This window comes from Poecile atricapillus, chromosome 3 (genome assembly GCF_030490865.1).
Source record: "Poecile atricapillus isolate bPoeAtr1 chromosome 3, bPoeAtr1.hap1, whole genome shotgun sequence".
NCBI lineage: Eukaryota > Metazoa > Chordata > Aves > Passeriformes > Paridae > Poecile > Poecile atricapillus.
The window spans coordinates 75431820-75451465 of record NC_081251.1 but is presented as its reverse complement, the minus strand read 5'-3'; the positions used below and the strand labels follow the sequence as shown (position 1 = coordinate 75451465).

General features: G+C 39.9%; 1 protein-coding gene across 1 annotated transcript in view; it reads right to left on the bottom strand.

The window, feature by feature from the left end:
* RPS6KA2 (ribosomal protein S6 kinase A2) overlaps nt 1-19646 on the bottom strand; it is a 159242-nt gene that overhangs the window by 30533 nt on the left and 109063 nt on the right. Inside the window, exons 11-12 of the mRNA XM_058836823.1 lie at nt 13250-13314; nt 4460-4562 (exon numbers count right to left, since the gene is read on the bottom strand). Of these exons, the coding sequence (XP_058692806.1) occupies nt 4460-4562; nt 13250-13314 (168 nt within the window). The remainder of the gene's footprint in view (nt 1-4459; nt 4563-13249; nt 13315-19646) is intronic.

Genomic DNA, 19646 nt, shown 5'->3' with positions numbered 1-19646 from the left:
TTGTTTGCAATATCCTCTTGGATACAGGGATTTTGTTCATAGGCCATCTTCATTGTTAGGCAAAGTACTGCCTGTGCCAAGAGTGCGGAGAGAGAGAGAAGGCACAGGGCAGAGAGGCTCGGTGAGGAGACTCAGGGCAGGGCACCCTGCAGGGCTCAGCAGAGGTTCTCCAGGGAGTGGAAGAAAGCTGCAGGCTGCTCTATCTGTCCTTTGCAGCTACAGAATGGCTTGGCTACAGAAACTGGCTACAGAAATTACAAAGACTGAAGTGGCACATTGTGTGGGTCAGGACAATACAGAGGATGCATGAAACCAATGCGAAAGCACCATACTACATGGTTTGTGGCCTTATAGGAATCTTCTGGAGCTGCTTTAGCAGCTGGGATCTACTCCAGGGAAAACAGTGGCTGACCTATCCTCAGGCAGAAAAAAACTACTAGGATTGTTTTAACTAACCTTCATGTGATTAGGAGATTTTTTCCCCCCCAATTCCTTCCCCTGGCATTCCAAAAGGAGGGAAAGAATGGTTAAAGTTCAAAAAATTCTGGATTATTCTACCTTTGGAATGAAATAAGCAGACAGAAGTTCTTTATACCTGCACCACTGCTCAGTGAGAGAATCAGCATGACAAAGCAAGCAGAGCTGTGCTTCACTTAAAATTCTCAAAAGATTTAAAGAGATCTTTCTTTCCAGTGTATGTTTTATCCAAGGTACTTTCGTGAGCAAGAAGAATCACTTTGTAAACCATTCCTAGGCAACTGGCTGGGTATTCTAAAACCTATATTACTGAAATTTGCTAACTTTTTATTTGGTTTTTTGGGGGGCTTGTGGGTTGTTTGTTTTATTTTTCTTCCTTTCACATTTCCTCCAATTCACCATGTGATTTACTGACAAAGTCACAGATCTAAACTTTCTTTAGAAAGCTATTTCCCTATAATAAAGTGTGTAAATACCCAGTTATCTAAAGAAAATAAATACCCACTGAGCTTTATATCTGACTCACCTGCTTGAGGCCCTGAAAATATGTAAGAACGTGTACTTCTTAGCGTGTACACCCCCTGTATAAATCTACTGCTCAAATGGGTAGAGGAGCAGAAGCCAGAACTTGATAAAACCAATATATATCTGCTTGGGAATAAACAAAACTGAGAATGCAGGTAATTCTATTTCTCATCACAAAGCTGCCTCAGCTTTCACAGAAGTCAGAAGTCAGTGTGTTCTTATTGGACAGCAAGCAGACTTCAGACGGAGAAGCTTGTCTTTTGGTAAAATGATGTGGGTTTTTTGTTTATCTCAGTGTTTTTGATGGACATTCACTCTCCTTGCATGGATGAAATATGTGGATGAATCACACCAGACCTCTTGCATCACTGGATGCTTCCTACCGTGGCATTTCTATAACAGTGATTTTTACATGAGGGATTAATTAAGAAAAAAAAAATGTTTGTTTTTAAAAATGGAATGACAATAATACACTTCTAAACCTCAGAAAAGCTGTGATCCAGCTCTAAAACTAAAGCAGTAGGTCAGCTCTATTTAAAAATAACTGTTCCTTCATAATTCACTGCCAATCGCTTCAGCAAATACTGCAGATGTACTATTGATGATTTGGTGTTCACCATTAAATATTCATCACCAACAACTGATTTGCCCATTAAAACATTTTTGCTAAGTGCAAAATTATGCATAAATCATGTTAATTAACTGATAGCTCAGAAACCTAAATCATTTTTCTGGGCCTTATAAATCAGAATAATTTCACAGATCTGAATTAGATCCACTTACAAGCACCCATCATGTATCATGGTTATCTTTCTTCCTGTGAAAAAGTAATAATTCTTTGTTCCACTAGACCATCTAAGTTTAAGGGTTTTCAAAGGCTTCATAGCTCTTAAGAAATTTCCTTCATTAAGTTTCACTGGGGTTAGCAAACATCTTATTTGCACAGGAGGATATTTAGATACTTCAGGTGAAATTTTAAATACTTTTTTCTCAGCAGTAAAGGCAGCCTAAAACATCCCTTCTGGTTACAGCCTGCTGTGCCATCAATTACAGCAGTACAAACATTTGTGGACTGAAATCTAAGTTGGGTCATAAGAATGATCTTGGTTTGATCCTTATTCAAATCACCATTTCTAGCCTAGATTGCTTCACTCCGGCTCCCAAATGAAATGTGGGTCCACAGTGGTGAATTTAGGAAGCAAATGGCCAGAAAAAGCAACTCCAACTTGGACAGATCTCTGAGAAAAACTGATGTGAAACTATACCCACATAAATGATCCGTCAGCATCAGAAACCACATCTTTGGCGCACTTAGATCAGAAGTCAAGAATCCACAGAATGTGGTTTCAGCCTCCAGGGTAAAGGAAGTTTCTGAGGTCCAGCAAATCACTGCACTGGCAAGATTTACTGGATCCAAAACTTTGACATAAACTTGCTTTCAGACAGGAGAACTCATCCATAAAGACAGTGTAAAATTACTATATGTTTCTGTATCTCCTCCTTGGTAGTGACTAACAGCTTCATTAAACCCAACTGCATGATCATGAAGCTGGAATTATTACAGTGCTTTCAATCTGAGGATATTCTCAGTAACAGGGTTAGTTTGTTTGGGGTCTATGTCCTGATAGAAAATCCACAAAATAAAAAAATGTTATTGCTCTATTCCATTGGCAATGTGAGCCAATATTAAACATATTTGTGATACTCTCCCCAATTTTTCTGACCCAACCAGTCAACAGTCGGGGGCTGCAAAATATTCTACCAGTCTGCAAGGGCTGTTCCATCATTCTGAAAGTGTAAATGTGTTCATACTTCTGATTAAACATATATTTGAAATGTTTGGTTCTCAAGCCACTATCCATGGTAGCCCAAAGCAGAATTTGGGCTCCCCACTCCAGCCACCACCCCAAAACAAACCTTCCAAGTCAGTGTCTTGTATGAAATTACAAATTTAATTAGGCAACAGTAGTAACATGTAGAGTGTAATATAGCCCCAGGCATCAATACAAGCAATGAAGTGTGAACTTCCAAAGCAATCCAAACTCTTAATGCTTCTTTGTACATCAGTGAAACTTCCCATGTCAGCACCAGAGCACACATCCCTCAAGACCAGAGTAACTTGCAGTCTTCAATATTTCAGAGAAATCACTGAAATTTGTCTCTGAAAATCTACATTAAAGTTAAGATCAGATGTGTGAAATGCCTGGAAACCTAAGAGCATGTTTCTTTGCAGTGGAACAGGAATATCAGAAAATGACCAACATATACTGGAGTCAGGTGGATGTCCCAGTTGAAAAAGCAAGAATGTAATATTTTTATAGTTTGTAAAAGTCAGAATATCTTTGAAAAAAAAATCAACAAAACTGACTGAGGAAAGATTTGGAGCAGACACCCTTATTTCAAACTCCATGAAAAGAAATTTGAGATAGGCTTTGAATGGAAGTTTGGGCTAATTTTAAGATAAACTGTTGCAGGTCATGACAAGCCTGAACAAAAACTGCAGGAAATCTCAGCTTTGATTCACGTGTTATAATATAGGTGTTTTCATAATGAAAGCTCAGCTCTTTCCCTCTCACTGCAACAGTTCTGGGGCAGCTTGAGGATTGAAGCTTGAGACTTTATACTTGATTATTACCATGATAGTATGTGACATTTACAGTGCTTACCACCTTCAGAGTGTTTTAGAAAAAACGACTAATTCAAGTTTTACACTTTAGAAAATATAAACGGGTACTTCTTTACACAGGTACATCACAGGCAGAAATGTTATGTAACTTACCCATGTCTAGCAGGAGGCAACATTGTAAGCGGGATTACCACTCTGACATTATTGATATTCTTGCTTTCCACTTAAAAGAGTGGAAAGACTGAGTTTTGTGCAACAGTCACCTTCATATACAAAGTGTAGTATAGTGTGGGATTTCTGCTAGGAAGTGACAGGAACAACATTCTCTCTGCAAGCATTTTCTAAATATTGTGGGCCAAATTTCCTGTTGGCATAACTCTGCTGACCTGAGAACTTGATGATTCTTCGTTGTTTTTAACCACACATTAACAGTCCGCGGGATGTCAGAATTAAATAAAACATCTATGCAATACATAATTACATACTAACTTGCAGAGATACAAAGTTCTTCGAAGACACGGTAATTTAAAATAGTTAAATTTAGCTAGTGTAAGCAAAGATGAGTAATAAAATAGCAAAACAATAGTTATTTTTCCTTTAAAAAATGTGAAATCTGTTCTTACTGAAGACAAGTTAATATGAAGTCAGTGAAATACTTATGAGCTTCTTTTGCTGGAAGAGCAAAACCAGTTGTTGCTTCCTGCTGGATATGGCAAAACCCTGTAGTGCCACAGGTGGTCAGACTTATAGAATGTGTTGGAACAGGGAGGGGAGAGGAAGAATGAATTTACTAACTGAAAAGATATATTACCCATGTGCCACCTTACTAACCTGTGGGGGTCCGAGATGTGAACTCTGGATCAAAATGAAAAGTGTCTTCTGGCCGCCCCACTGCGGGCTTGAAAGGTGGCTTGATTTCTTTTCTGTACAGTTTCTATAAGGAGAAAAACAGATCACAGTCAGCATCAATGTGCACATTCTCAGCATCTGGAGATAGACTCCCCTGCTTTCTTTAGGGTGTCCTCTCTCAGCTCCAGCTGAGACTGACAGAAGAGGATGACGTAGCCATGGTTCTGGCTCTTGCTTTCCTGGTCAGCTTAAAATTTGTGCCCTGGATGGTCCCTGCACATTTTAGCTACTGGAATCCTGAATATAAACACAAATGTTCCTGGAAAAACTTTAGCCCTTGGACTAGAACAGTATTCCAGCTGGGGCATCTGGAAATTCACTGGTCCAGGGGCAGGACTGGAATGTGCAATGGTAAGACCAGGAAACAGGGTGACTTCAGCGGTGCAGCAATGGCAACCAGCACAAAGAGCTACTAAGAAGCCGTGGCTGCTTTAGCATTTATTATTTGTCAAGAACCAGCAATGTGCTTGACGTGCTGCCAGACTGAGCTGAGCAACAGGCTTGGCTTGGCCTGGTCCTTACAACCTAAATGAGAGACTTGTTCTTTTAGCATATCTTGGTAAAAGGGAAGGGGGTTTACAGCTGATGGTTACATGAAATTCCCATCAAAAGATGCTAGGGAGAAAGCACTGTGGATGGGTGGGCAATCACACTGAAGCTCTACATGTGGCTCGAACTGGGAACAAAACAAAGGAAAACATGAGGAAGGTATGTAACAGGTAAGTACTGCTAGGTGTACGAGTTTCTGCTGGAGGGATCATGTGGGGGATCACTTAAGTAACTGGCACCTTAAATTCATCCCAGTACATCCTGCCTTTATTATGAGGGACTTTGGGGCCTTTTAACTCAGTCTCAGAGAGCTTTATGAAATTGCTACGCCGTGCTCCATGGCAAGCATTCATACACACACAGACACACACACTGAGGTGAGGATGTCTGGACCTGCTCCAAAGCCTGTAGAGGTTAATGGAAAGAGCCCTATTGATTTCAGCCATCTTTGCATCATCTCTGCCTGAAATGGCCATAACTGAACATCATGCTGATGGCAGTGTGGAAAACAGAGCTCCAGTTTGACTCCCTGCTCCGTGTTGCAGTCCCTTGACTGCATTTCCTTTCTAGCAATGCTTTTGTCCTCAGGTTTCAAAGGGCTGAATTAGTTGCCACAGACAGTTCCCCATAATTAACATGTCTGAGCATAAATATAACATTTAATGCAAACTTTCAAGTCATGATAAGAACTGGAGAGTTCAACTTTATGACTGTTTGCAATATGCACTTTTAGGTTAGCTCTTAAAACGACTTCCTAATGAGCTGATTTTTCAAAATGTTTACTGGACATTACTGAATGCTTGTCCAGCTCCTTGTGTGCAGGAAGATTCTTTTTAACTGTGTGTTTTCTGGGCAATTAACTTCTGTAATACAAAGCACATGGTCAAATCTAAGATAGATACACATCCCCATAGTTTGAATTTGATTTTGCATTGATAAATAAAGGTTCTTGAAACAGAAAATTCTGTAGCATAGTATTAGCCTTAACATAAAGGATATATTTGTGGTTGAATTATGATTCCTTGGGAAAGTGAAACAGTGAGGTTGGAAATGACTCTGCAATAATTAATGGCCATTTCACCATAAAAAGTTCCTGCTTGCGTAAAACTGCTCCATATCTTTGGAGAGGAAAGCAGATGAATAACTGCTGTGAGCCACAATGGAAAGCCAGTCTTCCAAATAATTAAAAGCCAATTGCAATTTTAAGCAGGAAGTGTCACTCATCAGCTGAACAGTATCAACCTAGTAATTAACATACATCTTTTTCTGTCTGCACAGAACTTTACAAGAGAACTCAGCACCTACTGAAGGTCTTACTGTTGCTAGGATTTCACCTTGAGAAAGCTATTTACTTCCCAGCTTCCCTTTATTTGTCTTAATTCAGGACTGCAGTGCTTCTGCTGCAGAAAGCAATAGGGTCACATGCACATGCTTTCTCACGGAATTAACTGCACAGCTCATCCTGTGAGGTCTAAAAATTGGAAAATGTTTCAGAGCTGTACATCATTCAGGAATTGCACTCTCTTTTCATTATCATAACCATATTCTCTCTGGCCTCTTAATTCCTTCCCCCATCTGTAGTTTCTTAAGTGCTGCTGCAGCTACATTTGTATTTTGAATCCCTAACCCACATCCTCCACTACTAGGGAGGGATTTAAGATTCATCGTGAGTCACACGCCACCTAAAGATTTATAATCACAAATGTTTTTTCTGGGAGGGGATGGAAACAAAGAAGTTTGTTCAAGTGAAAGGCACTCCCTTTGAGCACAACCCTGATGACTCTCTTTTCCATTTCCTTACCCACTTGTGATAAAAATTAAACAACAGAAGAGCAAAAGGTAAACTGCCTAAAACATTTTTTTCCCCCAAGCTCTTGAATAGAGTAACTAAATGAAATCATTGTGGACCAGGAAAAGCAGATATCATCTATGGACTTCTTCATCCCACACTGACTCCAGTTCTCTGAGAGAGCCACTACAACCCAAGCCAAATCACTAAACCACAGGGCAGCCCAACACAGTGAAACACAAAGGCCTGCTGCAGGCAGAACGCCTCTTCCTTCAAAAACCTGCATCCTGTAACCTGCAAAACTCAATTCTGGCACAAGCTGATCTAAGAAAATTGTAAGAATCATAGTGATTGCTTCGTATACACATAGAGAGTGAATCTCTTGGAGGATTTGAGATCCTTCTGGATTTTTCAAGACTATTTCTAATTTTAGGAAATGTATTAATTACTATCTTTTGCCATGGTCCCCCAATTATTTGGGGATGATGTATCTTGACCATGACCTTTTCTGGCAGAAACCAACCAGAGCTGGAAATGACAGAAAGTTAAATTTCAAATCTTGCCTTTGACCATTTCTATCAGAATGTCCATAACTTCTGGTGAAGTTTAAGCCTTTATGTACATTCTAAGTCATGGTAGTCTTAGTACTGTTTGCAAAAGTAAAAGTGAGTTCCATCATCTATATAAATGGGAACAGGGTCTCAGTTTTCCCAGTTTACATTCCAGTTTTGATATTCAAATTTGTCTTTTGGGGCATCTTATTAGGCATTTAAAAGAGACTTTGGATACCATAGTGCTAACTGGAGCATTTAAATTTCAGGCTGGATATTTAGGATCATGTTGGTTATCTTGCACAGGTATAAGAAGCTGAGGATTTTTTTCTTCCATATCGTTCCCACATCCCTAAATGAGAACTGCACTCCTTAGACCTAAAAGTTTTATTGGGAATACTATTTATTTCTCTTTCCCAGTAAAGAATAAGCTCCCACATTCCATTACCAATTTTTTTAAACTGGCCACAGCATTAGCTCAGCACAACAAAATGTGACTGACAGGTATGAAGAATCACTGCATAACACACAGAGTTCCAGAGGCTGTGGTGAGGGAGTGCATAATCCACAGAACGAGGGAGATGGACTCCAATGGACTCAGATGAACTGATTTAGATATTCATGCCTGGATACATATCCATGCTTCTGACTACTTATCAACCCCTCACGTCCTCCTGAGACTTTCATCTGTACCTATGAATTAACTAGAAACCACTTCTACAGCTGTTTAAGAATAAGCTTCTATTGACTTCCTTTCTGATTTCAGACAAAAACATTTTTATTTGAAATAAATAATTTTTCAATTAATCCAGGTGCCACTGACCTTTTCTTAAAATATGTTGCCACATCCCTAGTACGATCTTCATCTGAACACCTCCTCAGCTGGAATTTAAGTAATACACAGGAGAGACTAGTAATGAAATGCTGTCACACTGTTTCTTTCTCTTCTTATTAATAAGTAGTTAGTTTTTCATCATATTTAAAAATTCCACACTCCTAAGAACCCCAGAGATGTAAATACTCTGTACACGTGCCTGGCAAATATCAAGAAAAAGAAAATGGTTTAATTTCATTAAAAACTATTTAGTCATTTCCTCAAATGAGTTTCTTTGATGAAGAATTGAATTATTCCTTAGACATCTTCTAGAAATAGAAAGATGCTACCCTCCACAGTGGTGCAGTTGTAGTGTGAGAACAAACTCCCTTGATACATACACCTGTCATGGCAAATCCAATAAAGAGACAAAAGGATGAACTACACTCTAAAATGCTTGTACACTCCTGGATTAATGACTCAGTGTTATTGCAGGCAAATGATAGAAAAACTAGCAGAATTCAGACCCCAGGATTAATTTTTTGCTGTTGGTAAAATCTGTAATTAAATAATTCACATTTTTGGTTCAGTTTGATCTCCGATTAATATTAAAGGGAAAAGAACTGGAATCCACTTTCTTCCCATTCCTTTCCTCAGCTGTATTTGACAGTTCATTGTCAATCATGTAATTTGCTCCAGTTCCAATGCAGTCTGCCATCCAAACAACAACTACTGTTTATAGCCCACTCTTCCGACAGCAGTCTGCAAAAAGCGATTTCATTTTTCATTTTCAATGAAAAGCCAGAAATTCATTATGCATGACCTGGAAAGAAGAAACAGTAGTAAAAAAATTAGGAACCAGACTGTGCTTTCTCAGAGCCCATGACTTGAATTATCTGAGGTCAACTCTTTTTGGGTCTGCTGGTCTTAAGAAGAAAAGGAGGTGCAAGGTTAATAAGCAGGTAAAACTGTCAAGGAGCTGGACATTTAATCTCTCTCCTGAGCATCCCAGCCTTGATCATGAAAGACAGTCCATCCACTTAACAACAGATCTATTGAATTTGCTTCATGGTGCCTGCTAAATGCCTCACAGAAGCAAGACTGATATTTCCAGAAACCTCCAGCTGTTTTTCACTTTGGGAAGTGGGAATTTAGGGCTTTGTTACAGGGTAACAGCTGTAAAAATGTGAGTCTTAGAGAGTGTCATGCCACCATTTAAATCTGGGCATAAAAACTCTTTGTCAAATTGTCCACAGTTTGTTTAGTGCAGAAGTTAGCCAGAAGTTAAACCTAAGGTGGCTGGAGATTTTGCTGAAGGATGGCACCCTGGAATATGGGAATGGCTTTTGGGAAAGGCTGGGAGGAGAAGGGTTCCCTGGCCACATTCATGTTTCCCAGGATTGCCCTTATTGCCTCTGCATGCAGTGGTCACATGCTACTGGCATGCTGTGTTTGGCTTGGCAGCAGCACCTGCAGCCTCGTGATGGGACATTCCTGCACTGTGTATGCCATTTCCACTGGGTGTTCATCCAAACCAGACATTACATCTGGTTGTGTCTGCTTGAAGACAGTAAAAGGTGGGAAACGACTGCCCCAACAGGTAAACACTTCATGGACAGAGAAAATAACCAGTCCCAATCCAAACCCCAAGGGAAGAGCTCTGAAAATACTGTGAAATGAAAGCCTGAGTCACAGGGTTCCATCTGCAGTTCTACTACCACTGTAACATCAAGACTTCACACGTGGCTTAGAAGGAAGAAGCTAACTCATTTCTGTTTTGAATCTCTCTTTAAAATTAGACAATGCTACTTGGTGCTTTGCTTGTGGTTATCACTTCGCTCTTGTAGGAAAAATCATGCTTAAAAGCAAACCTGTTTCACACTGCATTTCTAGCAGACACTAACCCATTCTTACTCTTCACAATAAGAGGCTTTTGATGGAGGACTGTTTTACCACAGTCGCTGAAATTTTCTGTGCTGTCAGTCACAGCAGTCCTGTCTATCATAGCTGCCAAGGTAGCACAGAAGTTCTCCAAAAGAGCTTGCCTCTTGCTCTCTGAGGTCTTTATATGGCCAAAGCATAAAGCAAAGCATCATTTCTGTCCCATCTCTACAGGGCTATTTGCTGACTGTCTGCAAAGTGATATGGGAGATCTGTATACATTATGGGAGACCAAAATGAGGGCACCAGGGACTCTTTTCCTGCAACTGTACAGAGATCACTGCTAAACATCTGTGTCTGATCCATTTCTGTTCTCTGACCCTTGTGGATGCTAACTCTGAAACAGAGAGCATGTAGAAATTACAGGCCACATAGCTTTCTCAGTCTTGCCTGAGAAAGTAGCCTGGGAAATCATGGGGAGGATTTAAAACAATCCTCAGAGACAGAAAACAGCTTTGCAGGTGCTGTTTGTTTGTTCCTTGTTTTCTTGCAGGAGAAGGTCGAGGGGTGGTGAACCCTACTGACCAATGATGGTGATGTGTTAGTTTACTAACCAGTAAGAGTTTCTTTTCTGTACTTTTCACGTATCGGTTCTATAAAAAAGACCTGAAGCAATAAACTGAGAGAAATTTTCTTGATTGACCCTTGAGAGAGTCTGTGTCGTTCGTCTCAGTTGTTCCTAGTAGAGCAACAGACCCTGCTCTGTTTCTGTCCATGGAGAACACGTTAACAACTGGTGGGGTGATCATTGTGAGTCAAAGTCCTGGCTCCAGCTCAGGGCCAGGCTCACTCTGCTCTAAAACACATACAGTACTGTAGCTGCTGGAATGAGATAAGCCTCCCAAGATCTCCTTGAGTGATGGCAAAATTAGGATAAAATGAGGAAATATATTACAAAGATGATAGCTGGTCAGTGTAATAGTGATCTGTCTCCAAGAAAATGCAATAAGCACTAATTATGTTGGATTAAAATGGATTTTTACAGCTATATTTCACAGCAGAGTTAGAGGGCTGGATAACACATCAAAAGGCAATTAAATTCACCTTCCTCTCTAGCTCCAAGGCATGTTCAGGCATACCTATTTTCTTCGTGGTAGATATTTCCCTAACCATAAGGGCTTTTTCAAATGATGGAGGACTGTAGTTTCCCTAGGACAGGCATGAAATTGCTCCCTAGAGAATGGAGCTTGAAACAATCACCAATTATCATGACAGAAGCTGGTCTTGAGTATTCTTATGGGACAGAACTGACTTTTCTGAAAACATTTCCAAAATGCAGAGAGAGAGGAAGGAAGTGCGGAGGTGTGGGAGGGAGGGAGGGAGGGAGGGAGGGGGGGGGGGAGGGAGGGAGGGAGGGAGGGAGGGAGGGAGGGAGGGAGGGAGGGAGGGAGGGAGGGAGGGAGGGAGGGAGGGAGGGAGGGAGGGAGGGAGGGAGGGAGGGAGGGAGGGAGGGAGGGAGGAAGGAAGGAAGGAAGGAAGGAAGGAAGGAAGGAAGGAAGGAAGGAAGGAAGGAAGGAAGGAAGGAAGGAAGGAAGGAAGGAAGGAAGGAAGGAAGGAAGGAAGGAAGGAAGGAAGGAAGGAAGGAAGGAAGGAAGGAAGGAAGGAAGGAAGGAAGGAAGGAAGGAAGGAAGGAAGGAAGGAAGGAAGGAAGGAAGGAAGGAAGGAAGGAAGGAAGGAAGGAAGGAAGGAAGGAAGGAAGGAAGGAAGGAAGGAAGGAAGGAAGGAAGGAAGGAAGGAAGGAAGGAAGGAAGGAAGGAAGGAAGGAAGGAAGGAAGGAAGGAAGGAAGGAAGGAAGGAAGGAAGGAAGGAAGGAAGGAAGGAAGGAAGGAAGGAAGGAAGGAAGGAAGGAAGGAAGGAAGGAAGGAAGGAAGGAAGGAAGGAAGGAAGGAAGGAAGGAAGGAAGATCCTTTCACTGTTACAGTGAGATTACAGTGCCTCTTAGTACATCAAGATGTAGTCATCTGACCCATATTTTGATTGCAAAGCTGAAGACTGCAGAGATATTGGGAGAATACAGAAAACCATATTATTGTTATTTATATTAATAATATTATTTAGTAATTATCATTATCATCATCAACAACAACCTGAGCCTTTGGATTCTCTATGTTTTATTTTCACTTACTGTTCTCATAAATGTAAAGTTTTCATACAGAATCACATGATTAGTAAGAAGCAGAAAAGGAAAGGCACTCTAGACTCCAGAATATATTTAATGTGACTAAAAGTCAGCTGGACTATAAAGTCTCAAAATCCACCTTCATTGATTGTTTTAATATATTTATGACAACTCTTCAACATGCAACTCAAATTAGATTTTTCTAATGAGTTTTTCCAAAATAAATGGGTTTGTGGGCCTTTCAAAGTCTACCTGGGCACTACAAAATGTTCTCTCACACAGGAATTAGCTTTACTGCAAAGTCCTGGGCATCAGTTTGAGAATGGTTCTGTCACGTAGATTCACTCAGTCTTACCAGAATTTATTGTAAGAACCACATCAATGTTATCTGTTGTACTAGCACTCATGAGTGAATGCATTAAATACTGAAGAGACACAACAATACCAGAACACAAGTTGGATAAAATTAAACTAGAAAATGCTAGGGGATGTGGCAGACAGCAGCTCTGATGCACTGGCAGATGTCCAGATCAAGAATGAAAAATGTTTGCCTCCAGGTTTGTCTAAGAATGAGTTAATTTGAACAATTATGACGCTGAAAATGTGAGATTTAACCTCTTACCAGTCTAAATCAAATACTCAGGTAATCTGCACCGCCACCTTTATGAGTTGTAGCTGATAGCAATAAAATAAATCCTTGTTTACCATTCTGTTAATCACATCTGACATGCCTTACTTGAATCATGTTCCATTTGATCAACTGCTCCAGTTTTGAGTACTGATGCCAACATGCACACAAGAGAGACAGAGGCACCCACTGAAAAGGCTCTAACTCCTCTGTGTTAGAGAAGTTAGGCTCTCTCTGTTAGAGAAAGTAATCCTATTCCTAAGCATGGCAGTTTGTCTTCAAATAATGTAGGTAAGAGGAAAATAACGCTGCTCCACTTACATTCCAATCTATAGTAACAAAGAAAGGGTGACGTTTAATTTCTTCCACTCCATCAAATCCAGCACCTGAGAAGACAACAAAATAATCAAAATGAAGTCATGCTTATTAGAGAGCTGCATGATTTCTCTTCTGCACTCTCCCTCCCCATCCCCAGTTTTCTTCTGACAAAGTGAGAGTCCCCATCTAAACAGTTCTAGTCAAGAAATTCTGAGTGGTGCAACTGCCATCATAGTAAAGACTGCCATAGATACAGCCAAGGGCACTTCATTAATGAGACTCTGACTCCAAGGCTCTTTTACTTTTCTTTTACTTTTCTCTAACTACTAGCTAAGTTAGAGAAAAGTAAAACAAAGCCTTGGGTGAGACATGGGATTTTAGCCACAGCAGAATGCATGCACCAGCAAGGTCAGGAAAGGCCCCAGGATAGCCCGACACTCTGGCAAGGCTCCACCAGTAGCAGCTTTTCTATGCACACTGACTTTCCAAGCTTGACTAGTTACTGTTCTCCACAGGCACAAAAAGCTGCACTACAAATGCCAAAATGCCAAAAGGCTCCAAAATGATTTGAGGTAAGCCAGGGTTTTAGGTTCCCCCTCTTTATATACTGTCTTCAAATTCCTGTGAGTACCAAAATCATCACTCTCAGTGCTATGTTTCCTTCACTATTAAATTTATGTTACATTACTGTGGGAAATTTAGGGAAAGTCTTCTGAGATCTGGTAATGAATCTAATTCCTCCATTACTTTTGCCTTATGTTTTCACTGAAGATTGACTTTTTTATTCCTTTAGCTCAATTTATTTGCTTCACAGAACCAAACAGGTACTCAGTAATAATTAAAAGAACTGTCAGAGAGGAATTAGAATGCCATTTTTGGAGTTGATTTGACCTTAGTAATAGAACCTTGAATTTTCATTTCAAGGAGAATTGAGCTCTGGAAGCAAAGGCTCTGCACTGCAATTCTGGAATCAGTTCCTGAAGGGTACCCAGCCTACTTCTTCACAAGCACGCTGAGCAACCTTGATTCCCAAAAGGATTTGGAATTCGTAAGCACCTTGGAAGAGGCACTCAGCACCTCAGAGGACCCAGGGTTTTATACATGCAATATTTGTACTTTGGGAAGATCAACATTACAAGCAGCTTTACAAAGGCCTTGTCAACTCAAGCTTTTGTAAAATGTGATGTCTGCTCTCCTTGTGTACAAGATCATTATCAATGTTTGTCAAAATGCAGTGATCAGGAACTGCTTCCTACCGCCTGCTTAACATTCACTGATGAATGGACATGGGAGGCAAATGCTTTGTAAATATAACATGCAGGATTGTCTGTTAGGCCTGCTGGAAAACAGCGAAGAGGGATGACTTCCTGATTAATTCCCCATCCTAGTAATCTTTCAGTATATGCAAACACAGGTTATGCACATGAGGGTAAACAATCCTTGCCTGCAATACAAAATTATGTGCTCAGAGGTGAGCAGCCCCGCTGAGGAGTCTGTGGGTTATGACAGACAGACATTTCTAGGCAAACACAACATGAAATCAAACCTTAGAAAAAGAATAGAGGATGAAAGGGACAACTCCATTGCACTGTTACTGTGTAACTGTTGCATTTCTGCAACTGGAGTATGGATTGTGGCTGACACATTCCCCTGTAAAAGTGTACTTACTAAAGTTAGGAAAAATCAAAGAAGGCCAACAAGGAATGTTACAGAATGACTGAGAAGGTCAGGACTTTTCAGCCTGGAGACAGATGATTGGGGAAGTATAAAACAGACTTCTAAATAATGCCATTAGGAAATCAGGTTCAGAAGAGCCTGGAGATGTTTCCTCAGGAAACAGTTGTGTGATGTGGAATTACTTGGAAAAGATGATGTGGCACAAAATACTTATATGGGTTCATAGGGAAGCCAGGAAGGTCTGTTGAAAAGAAATCTGTTGAAGATCACTTCATTGACAAATCACAAGATGCTAAGGAAACCCCTTGCTTGACCTTACAACATGAACGGTGTAGAAGAAAATTTGGGTGAAGCAACACATATGTTTATCCTGTTCTTAGATGCCCCTAGGCAGTTGTTCATGGTCCATGGGTATTGAACAAGAAAATAAGAAGTCTTAGAATAGGACTTGTTCTATAACTTCTCTGGCATATTTTTGTTCAATGCACAGTCTGAAGTCTGCAAGATTCTCTTGGCAGATTCATTCTGATTTTAGCAATGCCAACAGAAACACAAAATGAGCAGAGTTACTCTGAAGAGAACTACATTAAGCAAATCTTAAGAAAATAAATAGCTGTAAAAAATGCTTCGAGTTCATTGGTGGTGTTTGGAAACTGCAATGTGCAGTAAATGTTGTTTACCACATCAGGATGAAACCCAAGTGCCAGACTGATTTTGCAGGACTGTGATAAATGCTCAGACACTGTAAGACACTAGCAGCACATCCTAGACTGAAGATAATTGCTAATGCATTCAATTTTCTCTGCTCTACCCCTTCCCCACTGCTTCTGTTTTCCCTCTTGCTTAGCCTAATGGATACGTCATTGTGTGTTGGGAATGACATGCTTTTTTCAGACCATCTATTGGAAAGCCACACTTTTTGCTACTGTTGTTGTTCCTTTTTCCACAAACCTACAGAAATAAGGACCAAGAAAAAACAAAGTCCACCCACAGCTACTTCTTTTAGTGGGGGTTGCAGTGTTCAGTAAGAAATGCAAGCATACAGCTGAGGCAGGCATTTGTTTGAAAAAGTTTAATTTCCCAGTCAGAGCCACCTCAGCTCTGGCACAGAAAGAAAACATTGTAAAGTGCAAGGGCTTAATATATGAAAGAGATTTAGGACGTTAATAGCCTCATTTTGCAAGGAGTGGCTTACTTCCAATTCTTAGCCACTGATTTTTTGCTATGGAGAAGGTTCAGCACTTCCTGAAGTTTTTATCCCCTGACCTATCCCCTGGTGTAGCCCACAGCTCCTTCCTGGACTGTGTGCTGTGGCTGCAGGCAGCAGCATGTGGCCTGGTCCTCTCCTCAGCTGGAGGAGGGAAGCAGCCCAAGGGTGCATTCAGGAAGAGCTCTGGGACCAGGAGGACAGCCCTGATCCCACTGCAGAAGTCCTGGGGAGACATTAGGCATCAGTGCTTATGGTGGAGTCGCTCTGGATTTGCTCAGCATGTCTCAGCCATTCATCTGCCACCTGCAAATCTAAAAAATCTAAAATCTAAAAATCTACTGCAAAGAGAAGTGCCTTCATGGAGAGAAGAAAAGCCCTGCAGAGGTCATGATTGGAAAGGCCTGCTGTATGGAGATGGACATTTCTTGGCACAGAGATGGGTATTCAGCAAACATCTGAAGCTCAGCATGCAATAGCGCACTGCATGACCACAAACCTTTCACCTTCCTCAAGGTTTCTAGTGGGTTTGGGTTTTTTAACTTCACTTTGACTTCAATTTAGCAAAAAGACCTATCAGCCAAGAATAATCAGCACAATCAAACCTATTGTCTGCAAAAATTCTTATGTGCCATCCAGTCCCATGAGGGTCTGAGAAGATAAATAATCCTTTCAGGTCAAATTGCCAGTTTAAAAACATTATAGAGTGCATTTATATAATAGCAGACTCACATTAGTGAGAACTTAATTATTATCTAAGTTTTATGCCCACAATAAAAGTGCCTACAAACAGTAAGAGTATAATGTTTTATTTTTAATTGGTTTTGATTATTGAAACGTTGTGGACAACACGAGCCCTAAAATATTAAGGGGGAGAAAGGAGAACTAAGAAACTTGAAAGTTGATTACTTGGATGTTCAAATTCATCAGAAAGAGTTTGCAGGTTTTCAGTTCCAGATAATAAAATTTTAGTGTCTCTACAGCTTCAGAATTTTTTTAGTGAACTAGAATTTTTGAGGTATTTTTCTAAGGTTTACAAGAAAGTTTTACAGTCACTCTGACAAAGGTGAAAGCTGTTTTCTGTTTAGACTCATCATTTTATAAAGTTAAAGCCCAAAGTTTTCTATGTGCCAAGGCAGAATGTATCTTACCTAAGAACATGGGATTAAGAAAATAGCAGTGATTTTCTTGGCTTTTACTCTGAGCCTATGGGCATATGCTTTTATTTTAAACTTTCTTGGCTGAGCTTCTCAATTATAAGGACTCTTGACACTTTATACTGCTCAGCAAAGTAGGGAGTTTGTTAGATAACATATTTTTTATATAAAATAAAATTTTAATATGGATTTATTAAATAATAATGTTAAATAATAAATAATTTATTTACCTACCTGCGGAGATCCAGCCCTTAAAGCAAGTCCCTTGCCTAAGTTCTTGGAAATGTAACGAACTAACACTTTCATCATAAAGTTTTACTTCTGAGTGCTTACTCCTTATTTGCCTGGGTATTCAGTTAGTTTAAGAATTTAAAATTATGCTCATCCATAATCTGAAATTTGTTGTACTTAGAGCAGTGCTATGCAGATTATTTGTACAGCAAATAGGCTCAGAAAAGAACAGACAGTGGCCAAAAGCAGGGATACCAAAGGAAGACTTTCCATTCCTTAAAAACTTGGCACAAATATTAATATGGGCATCAGGCTTAAAAATAGATGCAAGTAAATCAGATTACTAAACTTCTTTTCAGTCTTGTCTAACTTGCTTCAACCCTAATATTTCTTCAATGAATAATCCAAAGCTTCAAAACAAAATTTCAAAGCAAAATTTCAGAATACATCATCAGTCTTTACTTCTGCTGATTAAGATACCAAAATCAGATGGCAAAAAGCATCTTTTATCTTGTAAATGTTTAAAATTGGATTTTGGAACTAAATGCACTTTCCATATTTGCAAAGCTATGAAACAATGGCTGAAATCAAGTGTTTGAGCCATAATATGGTTCATTTATTTAAGCATGCTTCATTAATTTTCCAAAGATTTTTCAAAACTGGGTGTCTAAGCTTACTTTTCTTTTAATATTATTATTCCTTTCCCAGAAAAAGCTAAAATCCACAAGGTTGAAGCAGTTCTTTTATCTACTGACTTCTGTTCAGTATTTAGGCCAAAAATTCAAGCTTTTCTTCTCTTGTTACCAAAAGGTCCCTTTCCATCTTCCTTTGTGCTGATTCTCAATCAGTTAAAACAGAGAATGCCTTCAGGAGCTTTCCACTGTTATCCCTGAAATGTTAAGATCTATTTTTCTGTTAGTCTTTTAGATTTCATTTCCTTGGATGTTTGTATTATAAATAATTTATTTATTTCTATTTTTTTTCCCTCCAAGCCTTCCCAGTATTTCAATAAACCTCAGGTTTTAAAACCTTGACCCCTAGCAATTCCCCATTATTAATATATGAGGGCTAGTATTTTTATGTTATGTAGAATTGTTATGGCTAAAACCAAGTTTTAGTGAGTAGTTTTCTATTTAAGGACTGGTATCCAGAGACTCCCACTGACTTCACTGGAGCTCCATTTTGGATGGAAAATGAGTAGAGCAGAATAAAACCAAGAGATGGAGACAGGGAGGAAACAAAAGAAAGAAACAGAGGTAGGGAGTGGGAAAAAGTTCATATTTGGTGCAGAACCTAATTTTCCTGAACAGAGATTAAATCTAGAAATCCCAATACTCTATTTCTTCCAAGGTAAAACACACTGCATGAGAGCAATTGAAGCCTGCTGAGAAAATGTGTTTTTCTACTCTCGTGTTTTTCTACTCTCATATTTACAGTGCATCAGACTACAAGGCTACCATTTAGGTCGAGAGGTAAGACAAGTGGGCAGGCATTCCCTCTGTGGGCCATATGGGATCCCCCTGGAAGGAGAGGGGCCACAGTGGCACGTTGCAGGGCGGGCTCCTCACTGCCACCCAGCAATGGGCTTGATTGGGTTGTCCCCATGTGCCTGTGGGGAACAACAACAAAATCTGCAGTGGCAGTCATGCCATAGGCACTGTCCATGACCTCATCAAATGCAATTCATTTCTTACTAAAACCTGTAAACAAAGGTACAGATAACATAAGATACATTATTCAATATATATATTTAGTTTATCACAATCTAAACAGGATTATTAACAAAACGTGAAGACACATTGGTGCCTTAAGATTTTTGCTTTTATATTTTTCAAATTCTATACTGCATTAGTGCATAGGTCTAAACTCCATATAAAGTGTAGTTAACTGTCTTCCTGTTTTGATTAGAGAAAGCAACCCCTGTAGGCCTGAGTTCCAAGGACACACCACAGCCTCAGGCCCTGAAAAGTATAAACAAAAGGGAATTGTGGGGGGAGCAAGCTGGGGGAATATGACTTCATTACCTGAAGCTATAATTGGAGAATTAACCCCTGATATGCAAATAGACCAAACTTATATCTGTCTGAAAACCTTGTGACCATTTTCCATCTTTGGTGTAGCCTCTGCA